This window comes from Nuphar pumila, chromosome 4 (assembly GCF_984573655.1).
Source record: "Nuphar pumila chromosome 4, dmNupPumi1.hap1.1, whole genome shotgun sequence".
NCBI classification, from domain to species: Eukaryota; Viridiplantae; Streptophyta; class Magnoliopsida; order Nymphaeales; family Nymphaeaceae; genus Nuphar; species Nuphar pumila.
In genome coordinates this window covers 10,426,667-10,446,896 of record NC_143252.1, presented here as the reverse complement: position 1 = coordinate 10,446,896, position 20,230 = coordinate 10,426,667, and the positions used below count along the sequence as shown (strand labels likewise).

The 20,230-nt window shown below is 41.5% G+C and overlaps 1 protein-coding gene across 1 annotated transcript in view; it reads right to left on the bottom strand.

The window, feature by feature from the left end:
* Positions 1-932: 932 nt before the first annotated feature.
* The window catches only part of LOC149839337 (uncharacterized), a 78,831-nt gene continuing 59,533 nt past the window's right edge, over positions 933-20,230 (bottom strand). Inside the window, exons 17-21 of the mRNA XM_090002475.1 lie at positions 18,553-18,622; positions 16,990-17,063; positions 4,118-4,227; positions 3,516-3,758; positions 933-1,481 (exon numbers count right to left, since the gene is read on the bottom strand). Of these exons, the coding sequence (XP_089858601.1) occupies positions 1,120-1,481; positions 3,516-3,758; positions 4,118-4,227; positions 16,990-17,063; positions 18,553-18,622 (859 nt within the window). The 3' untranslated portion in view covers positions 933-1,119. The remainder of the gene's footprint in view (positions 1,482-3,515; positions 3,759-4,117; positions 4,228-16,989; positions 17,064-18,552; positions 18,623-20,230) is intronic.

The window sequence follows — 20,230 nt, the reverse complement described above, 5'->3', positions numbered from 1 at the left end:
CAAAAGAAGCTCATTATATGTTGGATAACAATTTTTTAACATTTTAAAGGAAATTTACAACCAATTTTTCAACTGTCTAATCAATATATGGATCAGGTTAAAAAGAAACAGATTTCTTGATTCATTTGTATATAATTCGAGTAATAATCTGAAAGGCATCACATCTATTGGAGGATGATTGGAGCCATTTGTATGCATCAAAAGATACATCATGAACTAAGACCTTCGTAAGAAAACAAACAAATCTTAAACAAGGACAGCTAGAACATCCTACAGCATCTAGGTACAGGGTCTAGAACCTGGTTATGCTGTTGCATATGCAAATCTGGGTGTAGGAAGCTAGCATGAACCAGGTTCATGCACATGTTAATGCAGATCTAGGGAGAGTTAGATACCCGGGGTATGTGTCATTTGCCGCAAGGACTAAGCCAATGGGAAACTATCCCTGGTGGGCAAAGGGGGACTACTTATGGAGTTTTACACTGAGAGCACCTGACCAAATTCACGGTCAACATGACACTTCTTGCAACAAGATGTCCAAACCATAGCAGTAGTTTGGACCCAAGGAGTTTGGCATAGTGGGATGGGGCTTAGACCGGACAGGCAGTCTAGGTTCAAATCCCATGGGCATCACCCCCCTGAGTAAGCTGAAGCTTGGTGACTCCCTATGGTCAAGGGGTAAGCCATCAGAGTTTTACACCGCCATGGACAGACTGTAAGTACGGCAAGCTGAGCCAGCGCAGCTTGGTCTCTGCTCCTGGGGCGGTTTCTCGGAGTAAACAAAAAAAGATGCCCAAACCATAACAGTAGTTTCTCCAAGCTAAATGGAAACATAGTAATTGTACAGTCACGTTCTCCGCTAACAGAAACGAGTACAAAATGCACAAGAAACTAAAACCACCAAAAAGTAAATAATGAAAAACATAATGGACTTATGATCCACCTCAATACAGAGCCATTTTGAATATGAATATAATCACAATCCAGAGTCTAATTTACAAAATTAATTCAATGAATTCCAAAAAAAAAAACAAAAAGAATATTACACATCCAAACAGCATACATGATACTTCTTTCATATCGATGTTCCACTTTGTTCCATTTTCTTTCTCAAAAAATCTACATATCTGATGAAGTGCGATTTATCCGCTGTGCCCCCAACTTCATGGGTGCAGCACGACCACCTCGGCCACGAGCAGCTGAGAGTGGCTTTGCACGTGTAGTAGGTGGTGGTGCAGCTATGGCAGCCCATGGATCGTCGTCATTGCTCACAGTTGATTTTGGCTGCAGTGGTTTAGCAGAAGTTTTTGGCGGTGGAGCCGCTATGGCACCCCAGGGATCCTCATCATTGCTTGTCACCATCTTTGATTGGATGGGCTTAGCGGTGGCGTTTGGCGCAGGAGCAGCTATTGCACCCCATAGATCATCATCTTCTTCCTTGGCTGCAGGTGCAATAGAACTTTTGGGTCTGGAACTTGCAACTGCAAAACAGTAACATTTAGATCGTGAATCTTCTCACATGTTCTGCTGTTTTTTGCATCAGCTGGGAAGGACCTGTAGAACCACGCTTATTATGCAAATCAATTCCATGCCATTACTAAAAAATGATCAAAATCATTTGTGGTCAAGCAATCATGCATCAGAAATGGTCATCATTTTGAAAGCTAAAAGTTTCAATGCAAAATGGCAATGCACATAGCACTGCTCCAAAAAGTTGGCATTCTAGCCATAGAATGGACTGAAGATGTACAAAGTGAAAAGCGGCTCTAAAAAGTCATATAACCGTTCATTGAAATTCAAAATCATATTGACAAAGATTTTAGAGCTGAATCCAAGATTGCCAAAAATTCGGAAAAGACCATAGCACAGTAGACTGAACATGTAAAAAATGTGTCGCTAAATTGAGGACAAGTCGTCAAAGGTCCTTCAAGCATGTAAAACCAGGTCTCTCAAGGGGTAGAAATATGGCCGATTTTCTGACCTGCACCATAATCAGCCGTGCAAAAGCCAATCTGATTATAAAACAGGTCCGACTTACAGCTCATTGTGCTCCCAAAACAGCTAAGGCTCAACTCTGATCGGAAATGTATAATGACAGTCTAGAACTTGGGCCACCATTTAGCAGAAAAAACCTGAATTCTGTCACGAGCACTAAACTTTGTTAGGCACATGCACTTGCATGTGGAGTCAAGGTGGCCCAACTAACACTGGATTGATGCTGAGCTACATGCCTAATACACTCATTGGTAGCAATCCACTAGGTGTTTCCATGCTACTAACAATGTTTCTAATATTGTTTTAGTACATTCTATGCATAGAGGCACACGTTATGACCCAAGTTACTTTAATGCAACATAAGTCTCCCTAGAGATACCATTTTGAAAAAACAGATGAGTTGGAATTTCAGGTTCTTCAAAAAATCATACTTGGATAATGTCCCTCAGTAAAGATCCAGCAAATATAGGCAAGGAAACAAGTGTATCTGAAGTGCATTACAAGCAAACATATTTAAATGGGGAATTATTAAATTGTCAATTAAATGTGCATTTCTAACCACAAATAACCATAGTCACCGATATATTGAAAATATCTTGATATTATCGGTATTTCAAGGTCAGCCAATATTTTCCCGAGATTTTCAAAATATTGCTAGAAACGAAAATATCGTGAAATTTTCAAAAAAACAATATCTTTAAATATTTGAAGTATCTTTTTTTGTTTCTTTTATATTAAAACTTTCCTAATTGTTTCTTTATTTTCATATCTTTCCTATTATTATTTATATTTTTTCAACTTTTAAAGTTTTCAAGATTTTCCCAAGAAAAATCACTTTTTGAAAATATCTCCGAGAAAAACCCTTGCTGAGAAATTACCTTGAACGGTACAGGTGACTATGCAAAGAACTAATCATAGAGAGGGTACTACATTAATGATATCGAAGTTCCAGTGTGCCTGCTGTTTTAGCTCTATGCCTTTCTGGAAAACGAAAATATAGTGAAATTTTCAAAAAAACAATATCTTTAAATATTTTAAGTATCTTTTTTTGTTTCTTTTATATTAAAACTTTCCTAATTGTTTCTTTATTTTCATATATTTCCTATTATTATTTATATTTTTTCAACTTTTAAAGTTTTCAAGATTTTCCCAAGAAAAATCACTTTTTGAAAATATCTCCGAGAAAAACCCTTGCTGAGAAATTACCTTGAACGGTACAGGTGACTATGCAAACAACTAATCATAGAGAGGGTACTACATTAATGATATCGAAGTTCCAGTGTGCCTGCTGTTTTAGCTCTATGGCTTTCTGGAAAATGAAATCAACCCAACTTTTTTGAAACCTAAATCAACCCAACTTCTCAAATACAGGAATGTGTAATTTCCTGCACTTTCAAAGAATGAACCCAATGTTGCATTTTCACACATATTGAAGATATTTTTAAAATTTCAATGCTGTTCTGTCTTGTGGGGATATAAAAAACAAATACAATGAAAGTAAATGTGGATTGTCTACTAACCTTGCTGTTTAGGTGGTGCCACAGGTCGTTTCTGAGCAGCATATATATTTGCAAGTGCTAGAGGGGCCTTTTGCTCAACTGGTTCAATATCATCCCATCCATCTTTGTCGCTCTCATGCTCATTTATTCCATTTTCTAGTTCCCCCCAACCATCTGTGGATGTAGGAGACGAGGGTGCAGCCTGATCAGCCATGTCACTACTATAACTCAAGTTTCTTGGCATAGAATCTGTCACATCAGTAGCTGCATCCCAGAAGCTCACAATTAGCAAAATATCTCAAGGTTTGTAACCACATGAAGTTTTCCAACCAATGATCAATGATCAGGATTTGACTGGATCTGGGTGCAACTCAGCCACCTTGAATTTGAGTCAGTACAGAAAGTCAGAGGACTTGCTGCCTGAGCCAAGTCAATTGTATCATTGGAACTATGCCAGGAAGATACAATATATGTCACTTAAGACATTACAAGTTAAATTGAGTCAGCTGAGTTGACCCACCAACAAAAGGTCATGGATTATGCAATTAGTAGCATTTCTTTTAACTAAAAAAATAACATTGATCACTGTACATTTGAAAATGACTGAAAACAGTGAAACATACCTAAGCTTGTGCTCGAGGTTGCAGAAACAATAGGTTTATCAGAATTGGCAGCAACAGCAGGTGCTTGCTCGGAAGCTTTTCCTTTTTGTGTCAGGGAACTCATAGCCCACCTGCACATTGAGTGCAACAATTAGACTTCTTTATATGCATCATGCATTTGACAGGAAAAAAGGAGCAGCAAATATCATTGATGGGATTTTGGAAAAAAAATGAAACTGTCAATCAGTCCAATGTTAAGAAATGTGTAAAATGTTGTATCACTAGTTATGTGCTACCCTATTCCTTTTAGTATTCTTTTGTACATTATAACATAATCACGGGTAGTTTTGTCATGTAAGTTTTATTTTTCTTGTCTTGTATTGTACCAAGAGGGAGTCGACCCTTAAGTGGGACTCACCTTCCCCTTTATGCAACTAATGAAGTTTAGTTTTCCCTCTCCTTTCTTGTTCCTCCATTGAGAAACCCGAATGCATCTCTTAGAATATGGTATCAGAGCCTTCGTAGCTCTAAGGAGAGGACATATGAGATTGGAAGGAAAGTATCAAGAGCTTCATTCTGGAACTGGTCACTGTTCCTGTGGGCACGAATCTCGAGGTGCTGATGCCAGCACGTCCAGGTAAGAGTTGCAATCTTCCTGATTTGAGTTAGGGCTTTGGTAGTGGATGATTTTAAGAGTTTAAGGAATAAAAAATGGTGGTGATCGGATTTATATCTGATTTTCTACAATTTTTTAAATATTTTCTGAGTTTCACGGAGAACATTGTCCAGATTCGAGTTTTTGGGTTATTCTGATCTTATCGATGAAGTTGGGTTGCCCCATTAAGGTCGTTTTTATGGTAGAAGGCTGTTGGGTATAATTTTGTGTGCCTTATTTCGTGATTTGAAGGTTTTGATGATTTTTGAGGTGTATGCGGCTGGCGATAACTGTGAAAGGGTTTATTAAAGGCCATCGACTTTGGGAATGACTTGCTAGGATGCAAGTTTGATCTGTTAAGCATGTTAAATGCATATTTTGGATATTGTATGCATAAAAGCTGAAGGAAATCGACTGATTTAGGTTCTTGACCCACTGCATTTTGAACATCGGTAGTGTGGTTGGTTGTTTGGGTGTGTATTCTTGTGTGTCGAATGGTAGAGAGTACTTGAATAGCTCTAAGGTGAAACCCAAGCCCACAGATGTGGACTTTGACAAAGAAATAGATGAGTGAATTGTGAATAATGCAAGGGTCAAAGCTTGGATATTGGGTTCAGTAGAACAAAGGATAACTATGACCTCTCCAAATTTCAAGAGACCAAATAAGCTTGGACATATCTCAAATAAGTTTACAAGAAAGAAAATTAGGCTAGGCAATATCAGCTCACTCAAAAATGGACAAATATGCGTCAAGGAATCAAGTCGATTGAAGAATTTTATTCTGATATGCAAAGAGTTTGGGATACACTAGCACTAATGGAGGGTCAAACAAGTGCTAAGTGTGAGATGTGCACCTCATGTAAAAATTGTCTAGGGCTTCTTGATCAGCATAAAGAGACAACTAGGGTCATTAAGTTTCTTATCACACTTCAACCAGAGTTTGATAGAGTGAGGAGTGCCATAATGCATTGTCCCCTTTTACCCTCGGTCACCAATGTCCTAGCTGAATTGATTGCAGAAGAGACCAAGATAAGGTCTCTTGGAACCTACTCATCCAATGACAATGTTATGGCAGCTCCTCGACAACTGGGTGATAGATTTGGTGGTAGAGGTGGTGGAAGAGTGGGAGAAAGAGGTGACTTGAGCTATATTCGGTGTCACTATTGTAAGAACTTTGGTCACATAAAAACACTTGTATGATCCTCGGGAAAAAGAAAGGTGGACTTTATGTAGTATCTTCTGATGGTGAGGGCACTAAGCCCAATAATGATCACACTGATATTGGTGCTCAGCCAGTTGATTTGTCTGCTGAGAGAACCTCAGAATCATCAGGTGGTGGTCAACTCCAGTTGTTGAAGAAGATGCAGTAACAAATCCAACAATTGCAACTCCCTGTCCAATCAGTTGTAACCTCTCCCTCTGTTATTCATGCTTCTTCCTTTGGTATTGCTTTATCAGGTATCTCAAGTCACTCTTCAAGTTGGTTAATAGACTCAAGAACCTCTTGTCATATGATAACCAATGAGCTTATTTTAACCAATTGTCATCCCAGCAGTGACACTTTTCGCAATGCAGATGATTATTTTATGTCTTTCTCAAAAGTCGGTTCAGTTACCTTTGATTCTTATCCTAGTAGTAAGATTAATATCTTCCAGGTTTATCATATTTCATCACTTACTATGAATCTTATCTCTATTGGCCAAATTACCAAGCTTAATTGTAATGTTACCTTTTCTCTCCCCTTGGTTGTGCGGTGCAAGATCAATTGTAAGGGAAGAAGATTGAGATTAGCCATAGAAGAGGATAATTGTACTACTTAGATTGGTTTGATATAAGAGAGCGAAGGAGGTCTGAGATCAGATTGGGAGCTTCAGATATAGATGAGTTTGTTTTGTGACACCAGAGATTGGGTCATATTTCCAACTCTAGGTTGCAAAAGTTGGTGTCTTCAGGAAACATTGGTGGGCCTCAATTAGTGGTGTCTGATCATGTTAAAGATTATGAGAGTTGTAAATTGACAAAGGCTCATGCCTTGCCATTTGGGTCTAGAGATAAGGAGTTTGAAAGTCCTTTTAATCTTGTACATTCTGATGTCTGGGATCCTTCACCAATTTTGCAAAAAGGAGGATCATCATATTTTGTTACTTTCATATATGATTGTACAAGATTTACTTGGTTATATTTGATGAAAAATAAAAGTGAATTTTTTGAGATCTTTTAGAGCTTTTATGTCAATCGTACTTTTGAGAAGTTCTTGCAGGAGAAAAGTATAGATCATAAACAAAAATTTTCCTACATTCCTGAGCAAAATGGGGTGGCTGAGAGAAAGAATAGACATATCTTGGAGACAACAAAAGCTTTCTCTTTGGAGGTAAAATGCCCAGAGCATTTTGGGCTGATGCAGTTCATATATGCCCTCAAGTGTGCTTAAAGGTATATCTCCTTTTCAAAAAATTGTATGAAAGATCCCCAAATTATGATATGATGAGAATATTTGGATGTATATGCTTTGTACTTCTACCTGATAGATATAGAGATAAATTGTCTCCTCGAACAGTTAAGTGTTGCTTGACATGTTGTCTTTCATGAGGATATGCTATATTTAAGTCAAAATGGAAAAAAGACAAGAGATGAGTCTAATTTGTCCCTCTTGGTGCCTTTTAGTGAAAGAGAGGGTGTAAATGAAAGAGTGAGATTCAAAGAGAGCAGGTTCAACCAAGAGATAGTCGGTTTGGACAAACCTACTCAAGAAGACATGAAAATGTTGTCGAAATCCCTTTCTTGGACCAAGTGGAGGCAGAGCCAAAGAGAAGAGAAGAGGTCAATTATGATATTATTCCTTTGTTAGATGATTCTGGCCAACCAAATTCAAAATCTTTGTCTGAGTCGTCATCTTCTTTCCTTAATCCTTCTCAAGTACGTAGAAGCTTTAGAACTTTGATTCCCCCTTATCATTTTGTATCCTACGAGTCATTCTCTCCTAAACATCATGCATTTTTTGTGTTGATTCATTCTTATGTTGAGCCTGAGTCATATGTAGGGGCAGCTGGAAATGAGGAGTGGCAAAGAGCTATGACTGAAGAAATGGGTGCACTTAAAAGGATGTAAGCATGGGAATTGATAAAACCTCCGTAAAAAAAGAATATTGTTAGGAGCAAGTGAGTTTATGACATAAAGAGATCAAGGCGGATGGGTCAATTGAAAGATATAAGGCAAGATTAGTAGCAAAGGGTTATAGTCAACGGTTTAGAATTGATTTCGCTGAAACCTTTGTTCCAGTAGCTCATATGACCACTATTCGTACATTACTCATTGTGGCTGCAGTACGACAATGAAATTTGTGGCAGCTAGATGTCAAGAATGCCTTCTTGAATGAAGACCTAGAAGAACTAGTTGGGAGTATCATATACTTGACCATATTCAGGCCATATATTACTTATGCAGTTCATGTAGTCAGTCAATTTTGTTGCAGAGCTCAGGATTATTAGATATGTGAGAAACACTATGCACTATGGTATGTTCTTTTCATCATCATCTGCCACAGAGCTGAGAGCATTTTGTGATTATGATTTTGGAGGCTCTACTCGGGATCGTCTCTATACTATAGGTTTATGTATTTTTATTGGAAGCTCTCTGATCTCGTAGAAAAGCAAGAAGCAACAAAGGGTTGTCTTATCGACAATAGAAGCTAAATATAGAGCTATGGCCCAAGTCACTGCAGAAATTATTTAGATACGGTGGTTCTTGGGTGAGTTGTGAATCGCCATTATGGACAAGACTCATTTATATTGTGACAATATAAGTGTTATTCATATTGCAAAGGATCCATAATTTCATTAGCGAACCAAACACATCGAAATAGATTGTCACTATACAAGGAAAGCTTATGAAGACGGAGTCATTGCTTTAGAGCATGTGAGATCAAGAAAACAGATTGCAAATGTATTTACTAAGAGTCTTACTCCTCACTTCAACTCATTCATTTGCAAACTCGGAATGATTCCTTTGCACCATCCCATGTTTGAAGGGGAGTGTTAAGAAATGTGTAAAAAGTTGTATCACTAGTTATGTGCTACCCCATTCCTTTTAGTATTCTTTTGTACATTATAACATAATCAAAGGTAGTTTTGTCATGTAAGTTTTCTTTTTCTTTTGTCTTATATTGTACCAAGAGGGAGTCGACCCTTAAGTGGGACTCACCTTCTCCTTTATGCAACTAATGAAGTTTAGTTTTCCCTCTCCTTTCTTGTTCCTCCTTTGAGAAACCTTAATGCATGTATCTCTTGGAATATCCAACTCCATACCTAAGGCATGAAACAATAAAGACACTGTTCCACAAAATTATGAAGAATATGCCATGCTTATACATTTCACGAACTTTTATGCAAGTAGACGGGGAAAAATACAATATCCAACATATCTCATCTCTGGTCTGTGCAAGTTTAGTAGTGCCCACCATGTCATTAGGTGATCTTTTTCGCTGCATAATCATATTCATGGCTAGACAGTAAACCTGATATAGCTCTACCATGAAATATTTTAGTATCTCACAATATGCTTCTGATGCTATATTGCTTTATATTTGTGCTCATTGCCAGTCATATCATTTGCTCCTATGTATCATATCCTTTTTCAAAGAATCGGTCCTCATGCTGATTTATATAATGAGTGATCCAGAAAGAAAACTTAAATTGATTAGGTTTAGAAAATTTCATATTATGATTTGTTTGCCAACCATGAGAGAACTAAATTTTTAGATGCTGATTAGGTTTAGAAAATTTCAGATTGTCGTAGCAACTGGCTTTCAAAATTTCCTAACAGCTTAAAAAAGGAAAAAGAAAAAGCTTAAGGCCTGCAGTTTATTTTTCCAATGGCTGAATAATGTGTAATTTTGTAACAATGAAAATTTTGAAACAAAATTTTCTCAAAGTAAAGGGCTTTACATGGATCTGACTACACAGTTGGAAGCATGCACTTTATTTAAAAGAAAGAAACTGATGCAGGGCAGGACCCGATTGGGCCCATCGTGCCACTCGATCCACCACACAGGGCAGATGAAAGACCCCGTGACTATGACTCACCTGCAGGGACTGAGCCACGACGCAGGGAGGTACCCCTGCGCACCTACGTCAGGCGTGGTGGAGCTCGCGCCCCCCCAGAACCAGCTGCAAAGAAGGACTGAACCGGATCGTGGGTCGGATCCAAATCTGGACCCACGACCCGGTCCAGTAAACACTCTTTAAAAGGCCTGTCTAGGGTTGCGTGAAGGATAATTTTGAAGATTGAAACAGCCCAGCCGACTTCTTTTTATGCAATTTTTCCTATTCTCTATTTGATTACTGTTTTCCCTTTAGATTTTCCTTACTGTTTATTGCATATTCTCATTGTTTATTGAACATTTCTGAGTTAATAAAGAAGTTCAGCCACACCGATTCACGGTGGGCCATTAGTTTTCACTCCTCCTCCAACGCAGTTGCATCAAAGTGGTATCAGAGCCGGCGTTCCACCTTCATCAGCGGTATGGCTCTTGAGGCGGGAACCGATCCGGTACAAGGCGAAGCGCGTGAGGAGGCGAGCAGCGAAGACCCAATGCTGCGTGTCATGGAGATGTTGACGAAAATACAGGAAAACGTGTCGCGTATCAGTCGGGACGTGGCAACCATATCACGGCGACTTGATGGGGTCGAAGGCCGAGTCGCTGCCCTTGAGTCGCCGGTGGATCCCTCTGCGACCTCAAGGCAAAGACTGGGGGTTGCGCTAGAGGTCGTAGCAGATGCAGCAGCAGTCCAGCCGACGTCCTGTCAGCCCGACTGTGTTGCTGCCCAACAACCAGCGTTCCCCCCTCCATTCCCAGGTTCGACAGCAACAGTGTCACGCGCAGTAGGTACCCCCCATCTGAACCAGGAAGATAGGGCAGGGCAACCCCACGTCGTGGGTGCAGTTTTGCCCTGGCCTCGAGCCATGGGGGCTATGCCGCCGGCAGGGCTGGGCCTGCAGGAACCCAGCGTCACGCCGGGTCCTGCCACAGGTTTGGGTCCGAGTGCACCCCAGACCAGGGCTCGGTTTCCTGTGGGTCTGCCGCAGGTCGGGTTGGGTCCGCAAGAACCCAGCAGCACGCAGGACCCCGCTGCAAGCCCCAGCGCAGCGACCCGACCCGGGAAAGAACTGTTTCTCCCTCCTGGTCCCGCGCGCAGAGGCATTGCGATGACCAACCAGCGGGTGGAACCTGGCGGACCCGTGTGGATGGGCCCGAACCCGAGAGGGTCCGGGCCGGAACAGTTTTCAGCAGGACCCAGGCCTGGATCTCGGGGACCATCCTTTGGGTCCCTGGGAGCGGGTCCGGGATCCGAAACCCCTTACCCAGCCAATCCAATTGGGTTTGGTGCGCGGTTCATCCCGACTCAAACCCAACCCATTAATTTCGAACCCCAAAATGAATCTAGTACCGACCCAGACCCATATCGGACCCGGACGGAGCTCCAGTTTGGATTCGAGCCGGGTCAGAACCAGACCCATAATCTCTTGGATCGGGGATCGAGTTCAGACCAAGCCTATTATCCCCAAAACTCGAACCTCGATCCTTCCCATCCATATCTTGGTCCGACGAATAGTGTAGGAGTGGGCCCGATTCACATCCCATCGGGCGAGTCAACCCATCCATATACCCACCAAGCCCCATACCCATACCCATACCCAAACCCAAACCAACCGGTTTACCCAAACCTGACCCAAAACCCAACCCAATATCCGGCCCAACACCATACTCCTAACCCACAACCATATTATACCCATTCTACCCGTCCGGAACCAGAACCTCAACCGAACCCTCCCCCGAACCTTGGACTTCCCGTCATTCCAGTACCACAATACCGACCGCAGATGGTACCCGCCCACGGGCAAACCCGACCGAGGCAATGTCAGCAGGAACCGGTGCGCCCCGACCGCCGACCCCCCATCGGGAGAGTTCGACAACACCAGCATCCCGGCGAACAATACCGCCATATGGGCAATGAAGCAGCTTGGGACGACGACATTTTCTGGAACGAGCATCCTGCAGGAATGGTGGAGCCGCGACAACAGAGACCACCAGACCACTCTTCCACCTATGGCGTGAAATTAGATCTTCCGGAGTTTGTGGGGCGATTCGACGCGGAGCAGTTTTTTGACTGGTCTTATGCAGTGCAGTTCTTCTTCGATTATCACACAGTTGCTGAACATCGTCGTGTCTCGTTAGCTTCTACACGATTGAGAGGCCTAGCACGGACATGGTGGGTGGAGCTACAACGATCAAGGGAGCGGCAGGGATTAGAGCGCGTACAGTCGTGGGAAGAAATGCAAAGACTGATGCAGTCAAAGTTCGTGCCTTCGGATCACGCCGAGCGAGCCTACAAGGAATACCTGACCCTGCGCCAAGGTTCCCGAACGGTAGCAGAGTACACCGTGAAGTTCCATCGTCTTTCCCTGCGTGTGCAGATCGAGGAAACAGCTCGTCAGCAGGTCACGAGGTACATTTCGGGTCTCCGCCCTGCTATCTCTGATGATTTTAGTTGTGTCACAGTCGAAACATTAGATCAAGCCAGCAGTTATGCCATGAACATCGAGGACAAGCTGAAGCGGAGGCAGGAATATCGGACGACCCGTAGTGAGCCCCCCAGCTAACCCAAGCCGAGTTTCCCAACCAGGGGAGCAAGCTCCCCTAGTGATTCAAAACCTAGGACCGACCTTAGCAAATCTGACCAGTCAGGTCCATCTTTCCACACCCGGTCCAAGACCAAACCTATTGAGTCGACCCTTCGTTGCTTTAGGTGTCAAGAGTTAGGACATGTCGCGTCCAAGTGTCCGACCGTGAGCAAGAACACCCATTTGGTTGAAGGAATTGTCGAGTCCGCAAGTGAGAGTGATAGTGAGGACAATTCATTAGTTGAGGTTGAGGATGAGCGGGGAGTTATAGAGTTCGACGGCAACGTCGAAAGTTTGTTGTCCATCCGTCATGTGTTGACCACACCCCGAGAATTGATCCCATCGAAATGGCTAAGGAATAACATTTTTAGGACCCGATGCAACTGTGAAGGTCACGCTTGTGATGTCATCATTGACACCGGAGCATGTGAGAACATGGTATCTGAGAGTGTGGTGTCTACCTTGAAACTCAACACCGAAAAGTTGTCCTAACCCTATAAGATGGCCTGGTTCAAGAAAGGAAATGAGGTTCCCATCACTCAGCGTTGCCTAGTCCGGTTTTCCATGGGGGAACACTACCACGATGAGGTGTGGTGTGATGTGGCCCCTATGCATGCGTGTCACATTCTTTTGGGACGTCCCTGGCAGTTTGATCGCCAGACCACTCACGATGGCCGCAAGAACACTTACTCTTTTATCTTTAATGGCCATAAGATCGTCCTTCTACCAATCCGGGAGACAGGTTTCCCCACAGTTGACAAACCCGAACGAGTCCCCCGACTCGCAGGCCTCTCGTACCGGCTTTTCCTGGACCACTGCCAGGAAGATGGCTATTGTTATGCCCTGGTGGCTAAGCCAGTGATGAGTTCACCTGTGTCCATTCCCGCGGATGTTGCCCCTCTTCTCGAGGAATTCCGCGACGTTATGCTGGATGACCTTCCTGATGGATTACCTTCGACAAGGGTGGTTCAGCATGCCATTGATTTTGTGCCCGGGTCGAGTCTACCCAACCTTCCCGCTTATCGCATGAACCCCTCCGAGCACACTGAGTTGTTAAGACAGGTTCAGGAATTACTGCAAAAGGGTTTCATTCGTGAGAGTGTTAGTCCTTGTGCCGTGTCTGCCTTACTCACTCCTAAGAAAGATGGGTCCATGCACATGTGTGTCGATAGCCGTGCGATCAATCGCATCACAGTCAAATACCGTTTTCCCATTCCTCGTTTAGATGATATGTTTGACATGTTATCCGGTGCCTCCATTTTCTCTAAAATTGATTTAAAAAGCGGATATCATCAGATTCGTATACGCGAGGGAGACGAGTGAAAAACGGCATTTAAGACACGTGATGGATTGTACGAGTGGTTAGTCATGCCGTTTGGGTTGTCTAATGCCCCCAGTACCTTCATGAACATGATGACCCAAGTCTTGCGTCCGTGTCTTGGGAAGTTTGTTGTCGTCTACTTTGACGACATCTTGGTCTATAGTTCTTCATTGTCTGATCATTTGAGTCACCTGCGTCAAGTCTTAGATATTTTGAGAAAGGAAAAATTGTATGCCAATGCCAAGAAGTGTGAGTTTATGACATCCAGTGTCGTGTTCTTAGGGTTTATTGTGTCTTCTGATGGCGTCAAGGCCGACCCTGCTAAAGTCCGAGCGATTGTCGATTGGCCTACCCCAAGGACTATAGGAGAGATCCGTAGTTTCCACGGGTTAGCCACCTTTTACCGACGTTTCGTGAGGAATTTTAGTACCCTTATGGCCCCCATCACGGAGTGCCTAAAAGGTACTAGCTTTCAGTGGACGCCAGCGGCTAGGAAAGCCTTTACGATCATCAAGGACAAAATGACCAGTGCCCCTGTCTTAGCCCTCCCCGATTTTAGTGCAGTCTTTGAGGTTGAATGTGATGCCTCTAAAGTGGGGATTGGCGCCGTCTTGAGCCAGAATCGTAGGCCTGTCGCCTTCTTTAGCGAGAAGCTGACTCAGGCCAGGTGCCAATACTCCACTTACGATGTTGAGTTTTATGCCGTTGTACAAGCCCTTCGTTATTGGAGGCATTATCTCATTTATAAGGAATTTGTTTTGTACACGGATCATGAGGCATTGAAGTACCTGAACAATCAGAAAAAGTTGAGTGTTCGTCATGCCAAGTGGGTCAGCTTCTTGCAAGAGTACACCTTTTCGCTTCGGCATCAATCGGGTACCCTGAATAAGGTGGCTGACGCTCTTAGTAGGAAGAACAGTCTGTTGATGACTATGTCGGTGCAGGGCATAGGTTTTGAACAATGCAAAGAGTTATACCCTACGGACCCTGATTTTCACAAAGTCTGGGAAGGGTGCACCTCCTCCGCTCGCAACCTTGACCCCCGTTTTTGTATTCATAATGGTTACCTCTTCCGTGGTAACCAATTATGTGTACCCAATTTCTCCCTCAGGCTTCAGTTGATTTCTGAATTACATGAAGGAGGGTTAGCAGGGCATTTCGGGCATGATAAGACGTTCGCTCTCTTAGATGAAGGATACTTTTGGCCCAAGATGCGCAAAGATGTTGTCAAGTTTATCCAAGGTTGTCATGTGTGTCAAGTGTCCAAGGGTCATCGTCAGAATAGTGGTCTGTACACCCCGTTACCCATTCCTGAACGACCGTGGGAGCATGTGTCCATGGATTTTATCGTGGGCCTTCCCAGCACACCACGTCGTTTTGATTCAATTCTAGTAGTTGTTGACCGGTTCTCCAAAATGGCTATCTTTATTCCGTGCAAACGCACCACCGATGCCTCTTTAGTCGCTTCATATTATTTCAAAGATGTTGCCCGTTTCCACGGTCTACCTTACACAATCACTTCCGATCGCGACACGCGTTTTATGAGCCACTTTTGGAAATCGTTATGGGCCCTGTTGAAAACTAAGCTCCAGTTCAGTAGCGCGTATCACCCCCAGACTGATGGCCAAACCGAAGTCGTGAACCGCACCTTAGGAAATTTGTTACGGAGCTTAGTGGGCGAAAATGTCAAAACTTGGGATCTCGTTCTGCCTCAAGCCGAGTTCGCCTATAACAACTCCATTAACCGGTCCACTGGTAAATCTCCGTTCCAAGTAGTGTATGGTCGGTCTCCCACCCATGTCGTTGACCTCGCCCCTGTGTCAGATCTCTCAGCTCCAGCTCCGGATGCCTTTGATGCCGTTGAATATATGCGTGACATTCACAGACAAGTCCGGACCAAACTTGTTGAAAGCTACGAGACCTACAAAGCTTTCGTAGATCAGGGTCGTCGTGATGTCCATTTCGAGGTCGGTCAACTTGTTTGGGTGTACCTGCGTCCAGAGCGTTTTCCCGTCGGTACCTATAGCAAATTAAGTTCTAAGAAGTATGGCCCCTTTCAGATCCTCCAGCGGTTAGGTTCGAATGCTTACCTCCTTGAGCTGCCCGATGATTGGCATATTTCCCCTATTTTTAACGTGGCTGATCTATATGCTTACTGTGGCAACAACAAGTCGACAGAGCCGACTTCTTCCCAACCAGGGGAGAATGATGCAGGGCAGGACCCGATTGGGCCCATCGTGCCACTCGATCCACCACACAGGGCAGATGAAAGACCCCGTGACTATGACTCACCTGCAGGGACGGAGCCACGACGCAGGGAGGTACCCCTGCACACCTACGTCAGGCGTGGTGGAGCTCGCGCGCCCCAGAACCAGCTGCAAAGAAGGACTGAACCGGATCGTGGGTCGGATCCAAATCTGGACCCACGACCCGGTCCAGTAAACACTCTTTAAAAGGCCTGTCTAGGGTTGCGTGAAGGATAATTTTGAAGATTGAAACAGCCCAGCCGACTTCTCTTTCTGCAATTTTTCCTATTCTCTATTTGATTACTGTTTTCCCTTTAGATTTTCCTTACTGTTTATTGCATATTCCCATTGTTTATTGAACATTTCTGAGTTAATAAAGAAGTTCAGCCACACCGATTCACGGTGGGCCATTAGTTTTCACTCCTCCTCCAACGCAGTTGCATCAGAAACACAAGCAACTTCACATGTTATTGCCTCAACAAGGCCTAGACAAGGGAGAACCCGTATGTCTCCTCTAAGGGATGCACGGTTGGCTAACCAAGTTGCACAAGCACTGGGCATGGCCTAGGCAGTGATCCTTGCCTGGCGTGGCATTTGATGATGCCTAATTCCTGCCTAATAGAATTTATTTTAAGTGGGAAATTCAATGAAGAAACACAGTATTAAATTATTACATTACAGGTATGTGCAAAAGAACATTATATTTTATAGAATATGGTAGCAAAAAGGCTGGTTATGTGGAATTCCACATAGTACAAGTTCCTAGTCGACATTGAACTGTTGGAAACTTGGAAACCAATAATAATGAAAAGATGGCACCGTACCATTGTACTGGGATAATCAACATTAAAAAAAATGATCTAAAAAAAATATCAATGAACAGAAGGAACACCATATAATACAGCCTCATGAATGGAAATTTGGAGAACAATTACACCACATCTCACAATATGCAGGGAAGCATTCAAAAGATAAGATCCAATTCACTCACCCAATCAAGCTTGTGTTTCCTGCTACTGAAGGCACTCCGATGATTGAAACTCCACTTGGGTCACCTGTATTCATCTGAAAAAGGATGTGCAAAGTTATAAACAGTCAACATGCCATATTTCTCAGCAAAAGTTCAATAATGAACAAGAAAACAAGCTTCTTAGTAATTAAAACACATAGAGAACCTAGTCACTTCAGCAGGATTCACAAACAAAAAATATAGGATGTTCCAGATGAACTAATTATGAAACACATAACAGCTTTTCTTTTACAATTTCAAAGCTCAAATATGTCAGGTTCTTACACAGGGACTCTGTTTCTTGATAATAACCATTCTTTACACAGGTAAGGAGGATTAATGTCACAACTGGCTTTGTACATCACCATCATTATAAGAAGGATCATCAGATTAATCTATATGCTAAAAGTTTCACATTATGTAAGTTGTAACTTGTAAACCTGCAATCCTCCAGTGGTATCTTTCTGGCCGGTATGAGCCCATGTTATATGTATAAAGCATTAATGACCAAATATCCAACATCTTGAAAAGAGAGATGATCTATTTATCATTTCTTTTTCTCTATGCTAGTTATTTGTGATATGCTAAGTATCAATATACAATCTGCCATTTAGTGTGATGAAGAGCAAATAATAGTAACAATAAAGACTGACATTATAATGATACTGTGCAATTTTGATAGTTCCAGCTTTATTTGAGAATGTAACATTTTCTTAAAATTTGTAGAACATATGATATTGGTCTACACATTCCGAGCATAGTCACAAGTATAGCTGATGTTGAAATATTTTCATGATATTAATGATAAAACATTTAAAAAGGAAAATGCTGTGATGTTTTCAAAATAATGAAAATATAAAAGAAAAATCTCATTTTTAATACTCGTTTATACAACTTGAACCAACACATGCAGCAAATGAATGCAAGAGAATGGATGACAAGTCTTCTAGATTTGTAAATGATTTTTCTGAAAGAAAATTAATCAAGGTGAATACTGCTATACTACTTCATGAGGACTAAATATGACACGCCAAGTGCAAATATAATAGTAATATGAAAAATATGATGAATTAAAATAAAAAATCATATTGAAGTTTTAAGATAGTATCAAATAGCACCATAAATATGATCAGTCTTCATGGATAATAGATAAATGACCATTAATGTAATGCACAAAAGCATCATTTAAGCTTTTGCTATTCCATTACATCTCACACAACATAAGAATGCTACTTTTTTTAATAATTGCATTTTCACTTTCATTATTTATTTTTCTTTTTTTTCCAGTTGGTAGTCAACAGGCACTTGATGTTTTGATATAGTCTCTAAAAATGTCCAGAGCAACCCAAATGATAGTCAGGACAGGTTTCACATGAAATTATTACAAACTTATGCCATTTCAAATTAGGTAACTCTATGAGCTGCCAAGCTCTATAGGAGACTTGGGACAGCTTATCTAACATTGACAGCTTTAGGAAGTCCCTACAAACAGTTAACTCATAATACAAAGTAACAAAATTAATCAGGGATGAGGGATGAACATACCTTCTCATGATGCTGTCTAGCTATCTGCAGAAATTGATCAACAGCAGAAAATGCTTTTGACCTCACATCACTGGGGAAAGGAGAAAAGGAAAAGGAAAAGCCCATTTCAATCTTCATCCTCTTTCAAAGTGCAAGTCCAGAAAAACATTCATTAGAATATGATGACGTTTCTATATGCATAAACAAAGGGCCCTACATATGCAAGTTTTTATTCGTGAATATTCGATAATGACCAATACAGACAAATATTTAATGGGTTTCTCTGTACACCTGATTGAAAAATAGAAAATAGAAAAGGAAAATCTAGTATCATAATACATTTTCATTTTTAATTTTAAAAGCATCTTATACCCACTTTTCTTTTCCGGGTATTCATGCTTAACATGAATAAATCTCCTAAATTTAGGAAGTTCCCAAACATGGAAACATGCCCCAAGCCAATTCGTACAAATGTGACTATATATATATATATATATATATATATATATATATATATATATATATATATATATATATATATATATATCAGGGGTATTTTGGTCATTTCCCTGTTGTATTAGGGACAGTCTAGTAGAGACTGTTTTGTAATTCTTGTTTCTTTTTATTTTGTATTTTCATGTTTTGTGACTGTTACAGTCAATATGACTGTTGGAACAGTCCAACGAGTTGTTGGACTGCTCCCAACAGTCATATTTATGACTGCTGGAGGCAGTCCAACTGCTAGCTGGATTGCCTCCCTTTTGCTTTCTCTTGGCTCTATAAATAGAGCCATCCCCTTGTTGTAATCTATGTCACAGGGACTCGGCTAGCAGGGTGCTGCACCCGCATCGACGCGACTCGACGCGGGTGCGGTCAACCCGACCCTGGGTGCGTTGACCGCACCTAGGGTCATTTTGGTCCATTTTTTTGTTTGTTTTTAATTTTGCCCTATGAAATGGTCTGTGGAATTTAAAAAAAAAAATCTGGGGAACCCGCGCCGGGGGGAACCCTCGGAACCCCCTTATATATATATATATATAATTTATTTTTTTACATTTTTGCCCCTGCCGCACCCCCGCACCCGGGTTTTTTGGAAGTGCCGAATCCCCGCACCCGCACCCATGTGACATAGGTTGTAATGCATGCTTTTTACAAGTATACTTAAGATCACTGTCACCGATATCGCTGATATTATGAAAATATTGTGATATTATCAGCTATTTCAACATAGCCGATAATATCGGGAATATATCACGATATTTTTAAAATATCGCCAGAAACAAAATATGGCAATAATATCGCGATAGTTTTTGAGAAAAATTCTTTTTTTTTTTAAGTTTGCATTTCCTATTTTTTTGTTTCTTTTATATTTTAAAACCTTTAAAATGTTTCTTTATATTTTTGAAAGAAAAATAATGCAAAACTTATTGTTTTCTTAGCTTTTTTGTTGTTATTTATATTTTTTTCAATTTTTTAAACTCCCGAGATTTTTTCGAGATATTTCCGATATTTATCAACTTTTGAAAATCTCTGTGAGAAATTACCTTTAACGATACAGGTGACTATGATTGAGATATTATAAAGACTTTTTTATGTGATTGTGTTTGGTGATTGTCTTCAAAGTGAGATTGTATTTTGACCCATTAGTGGTCCTTGTGTATTTGTGCTCTCTTTTGTAGCCCTTAGTGGCATTCTATTA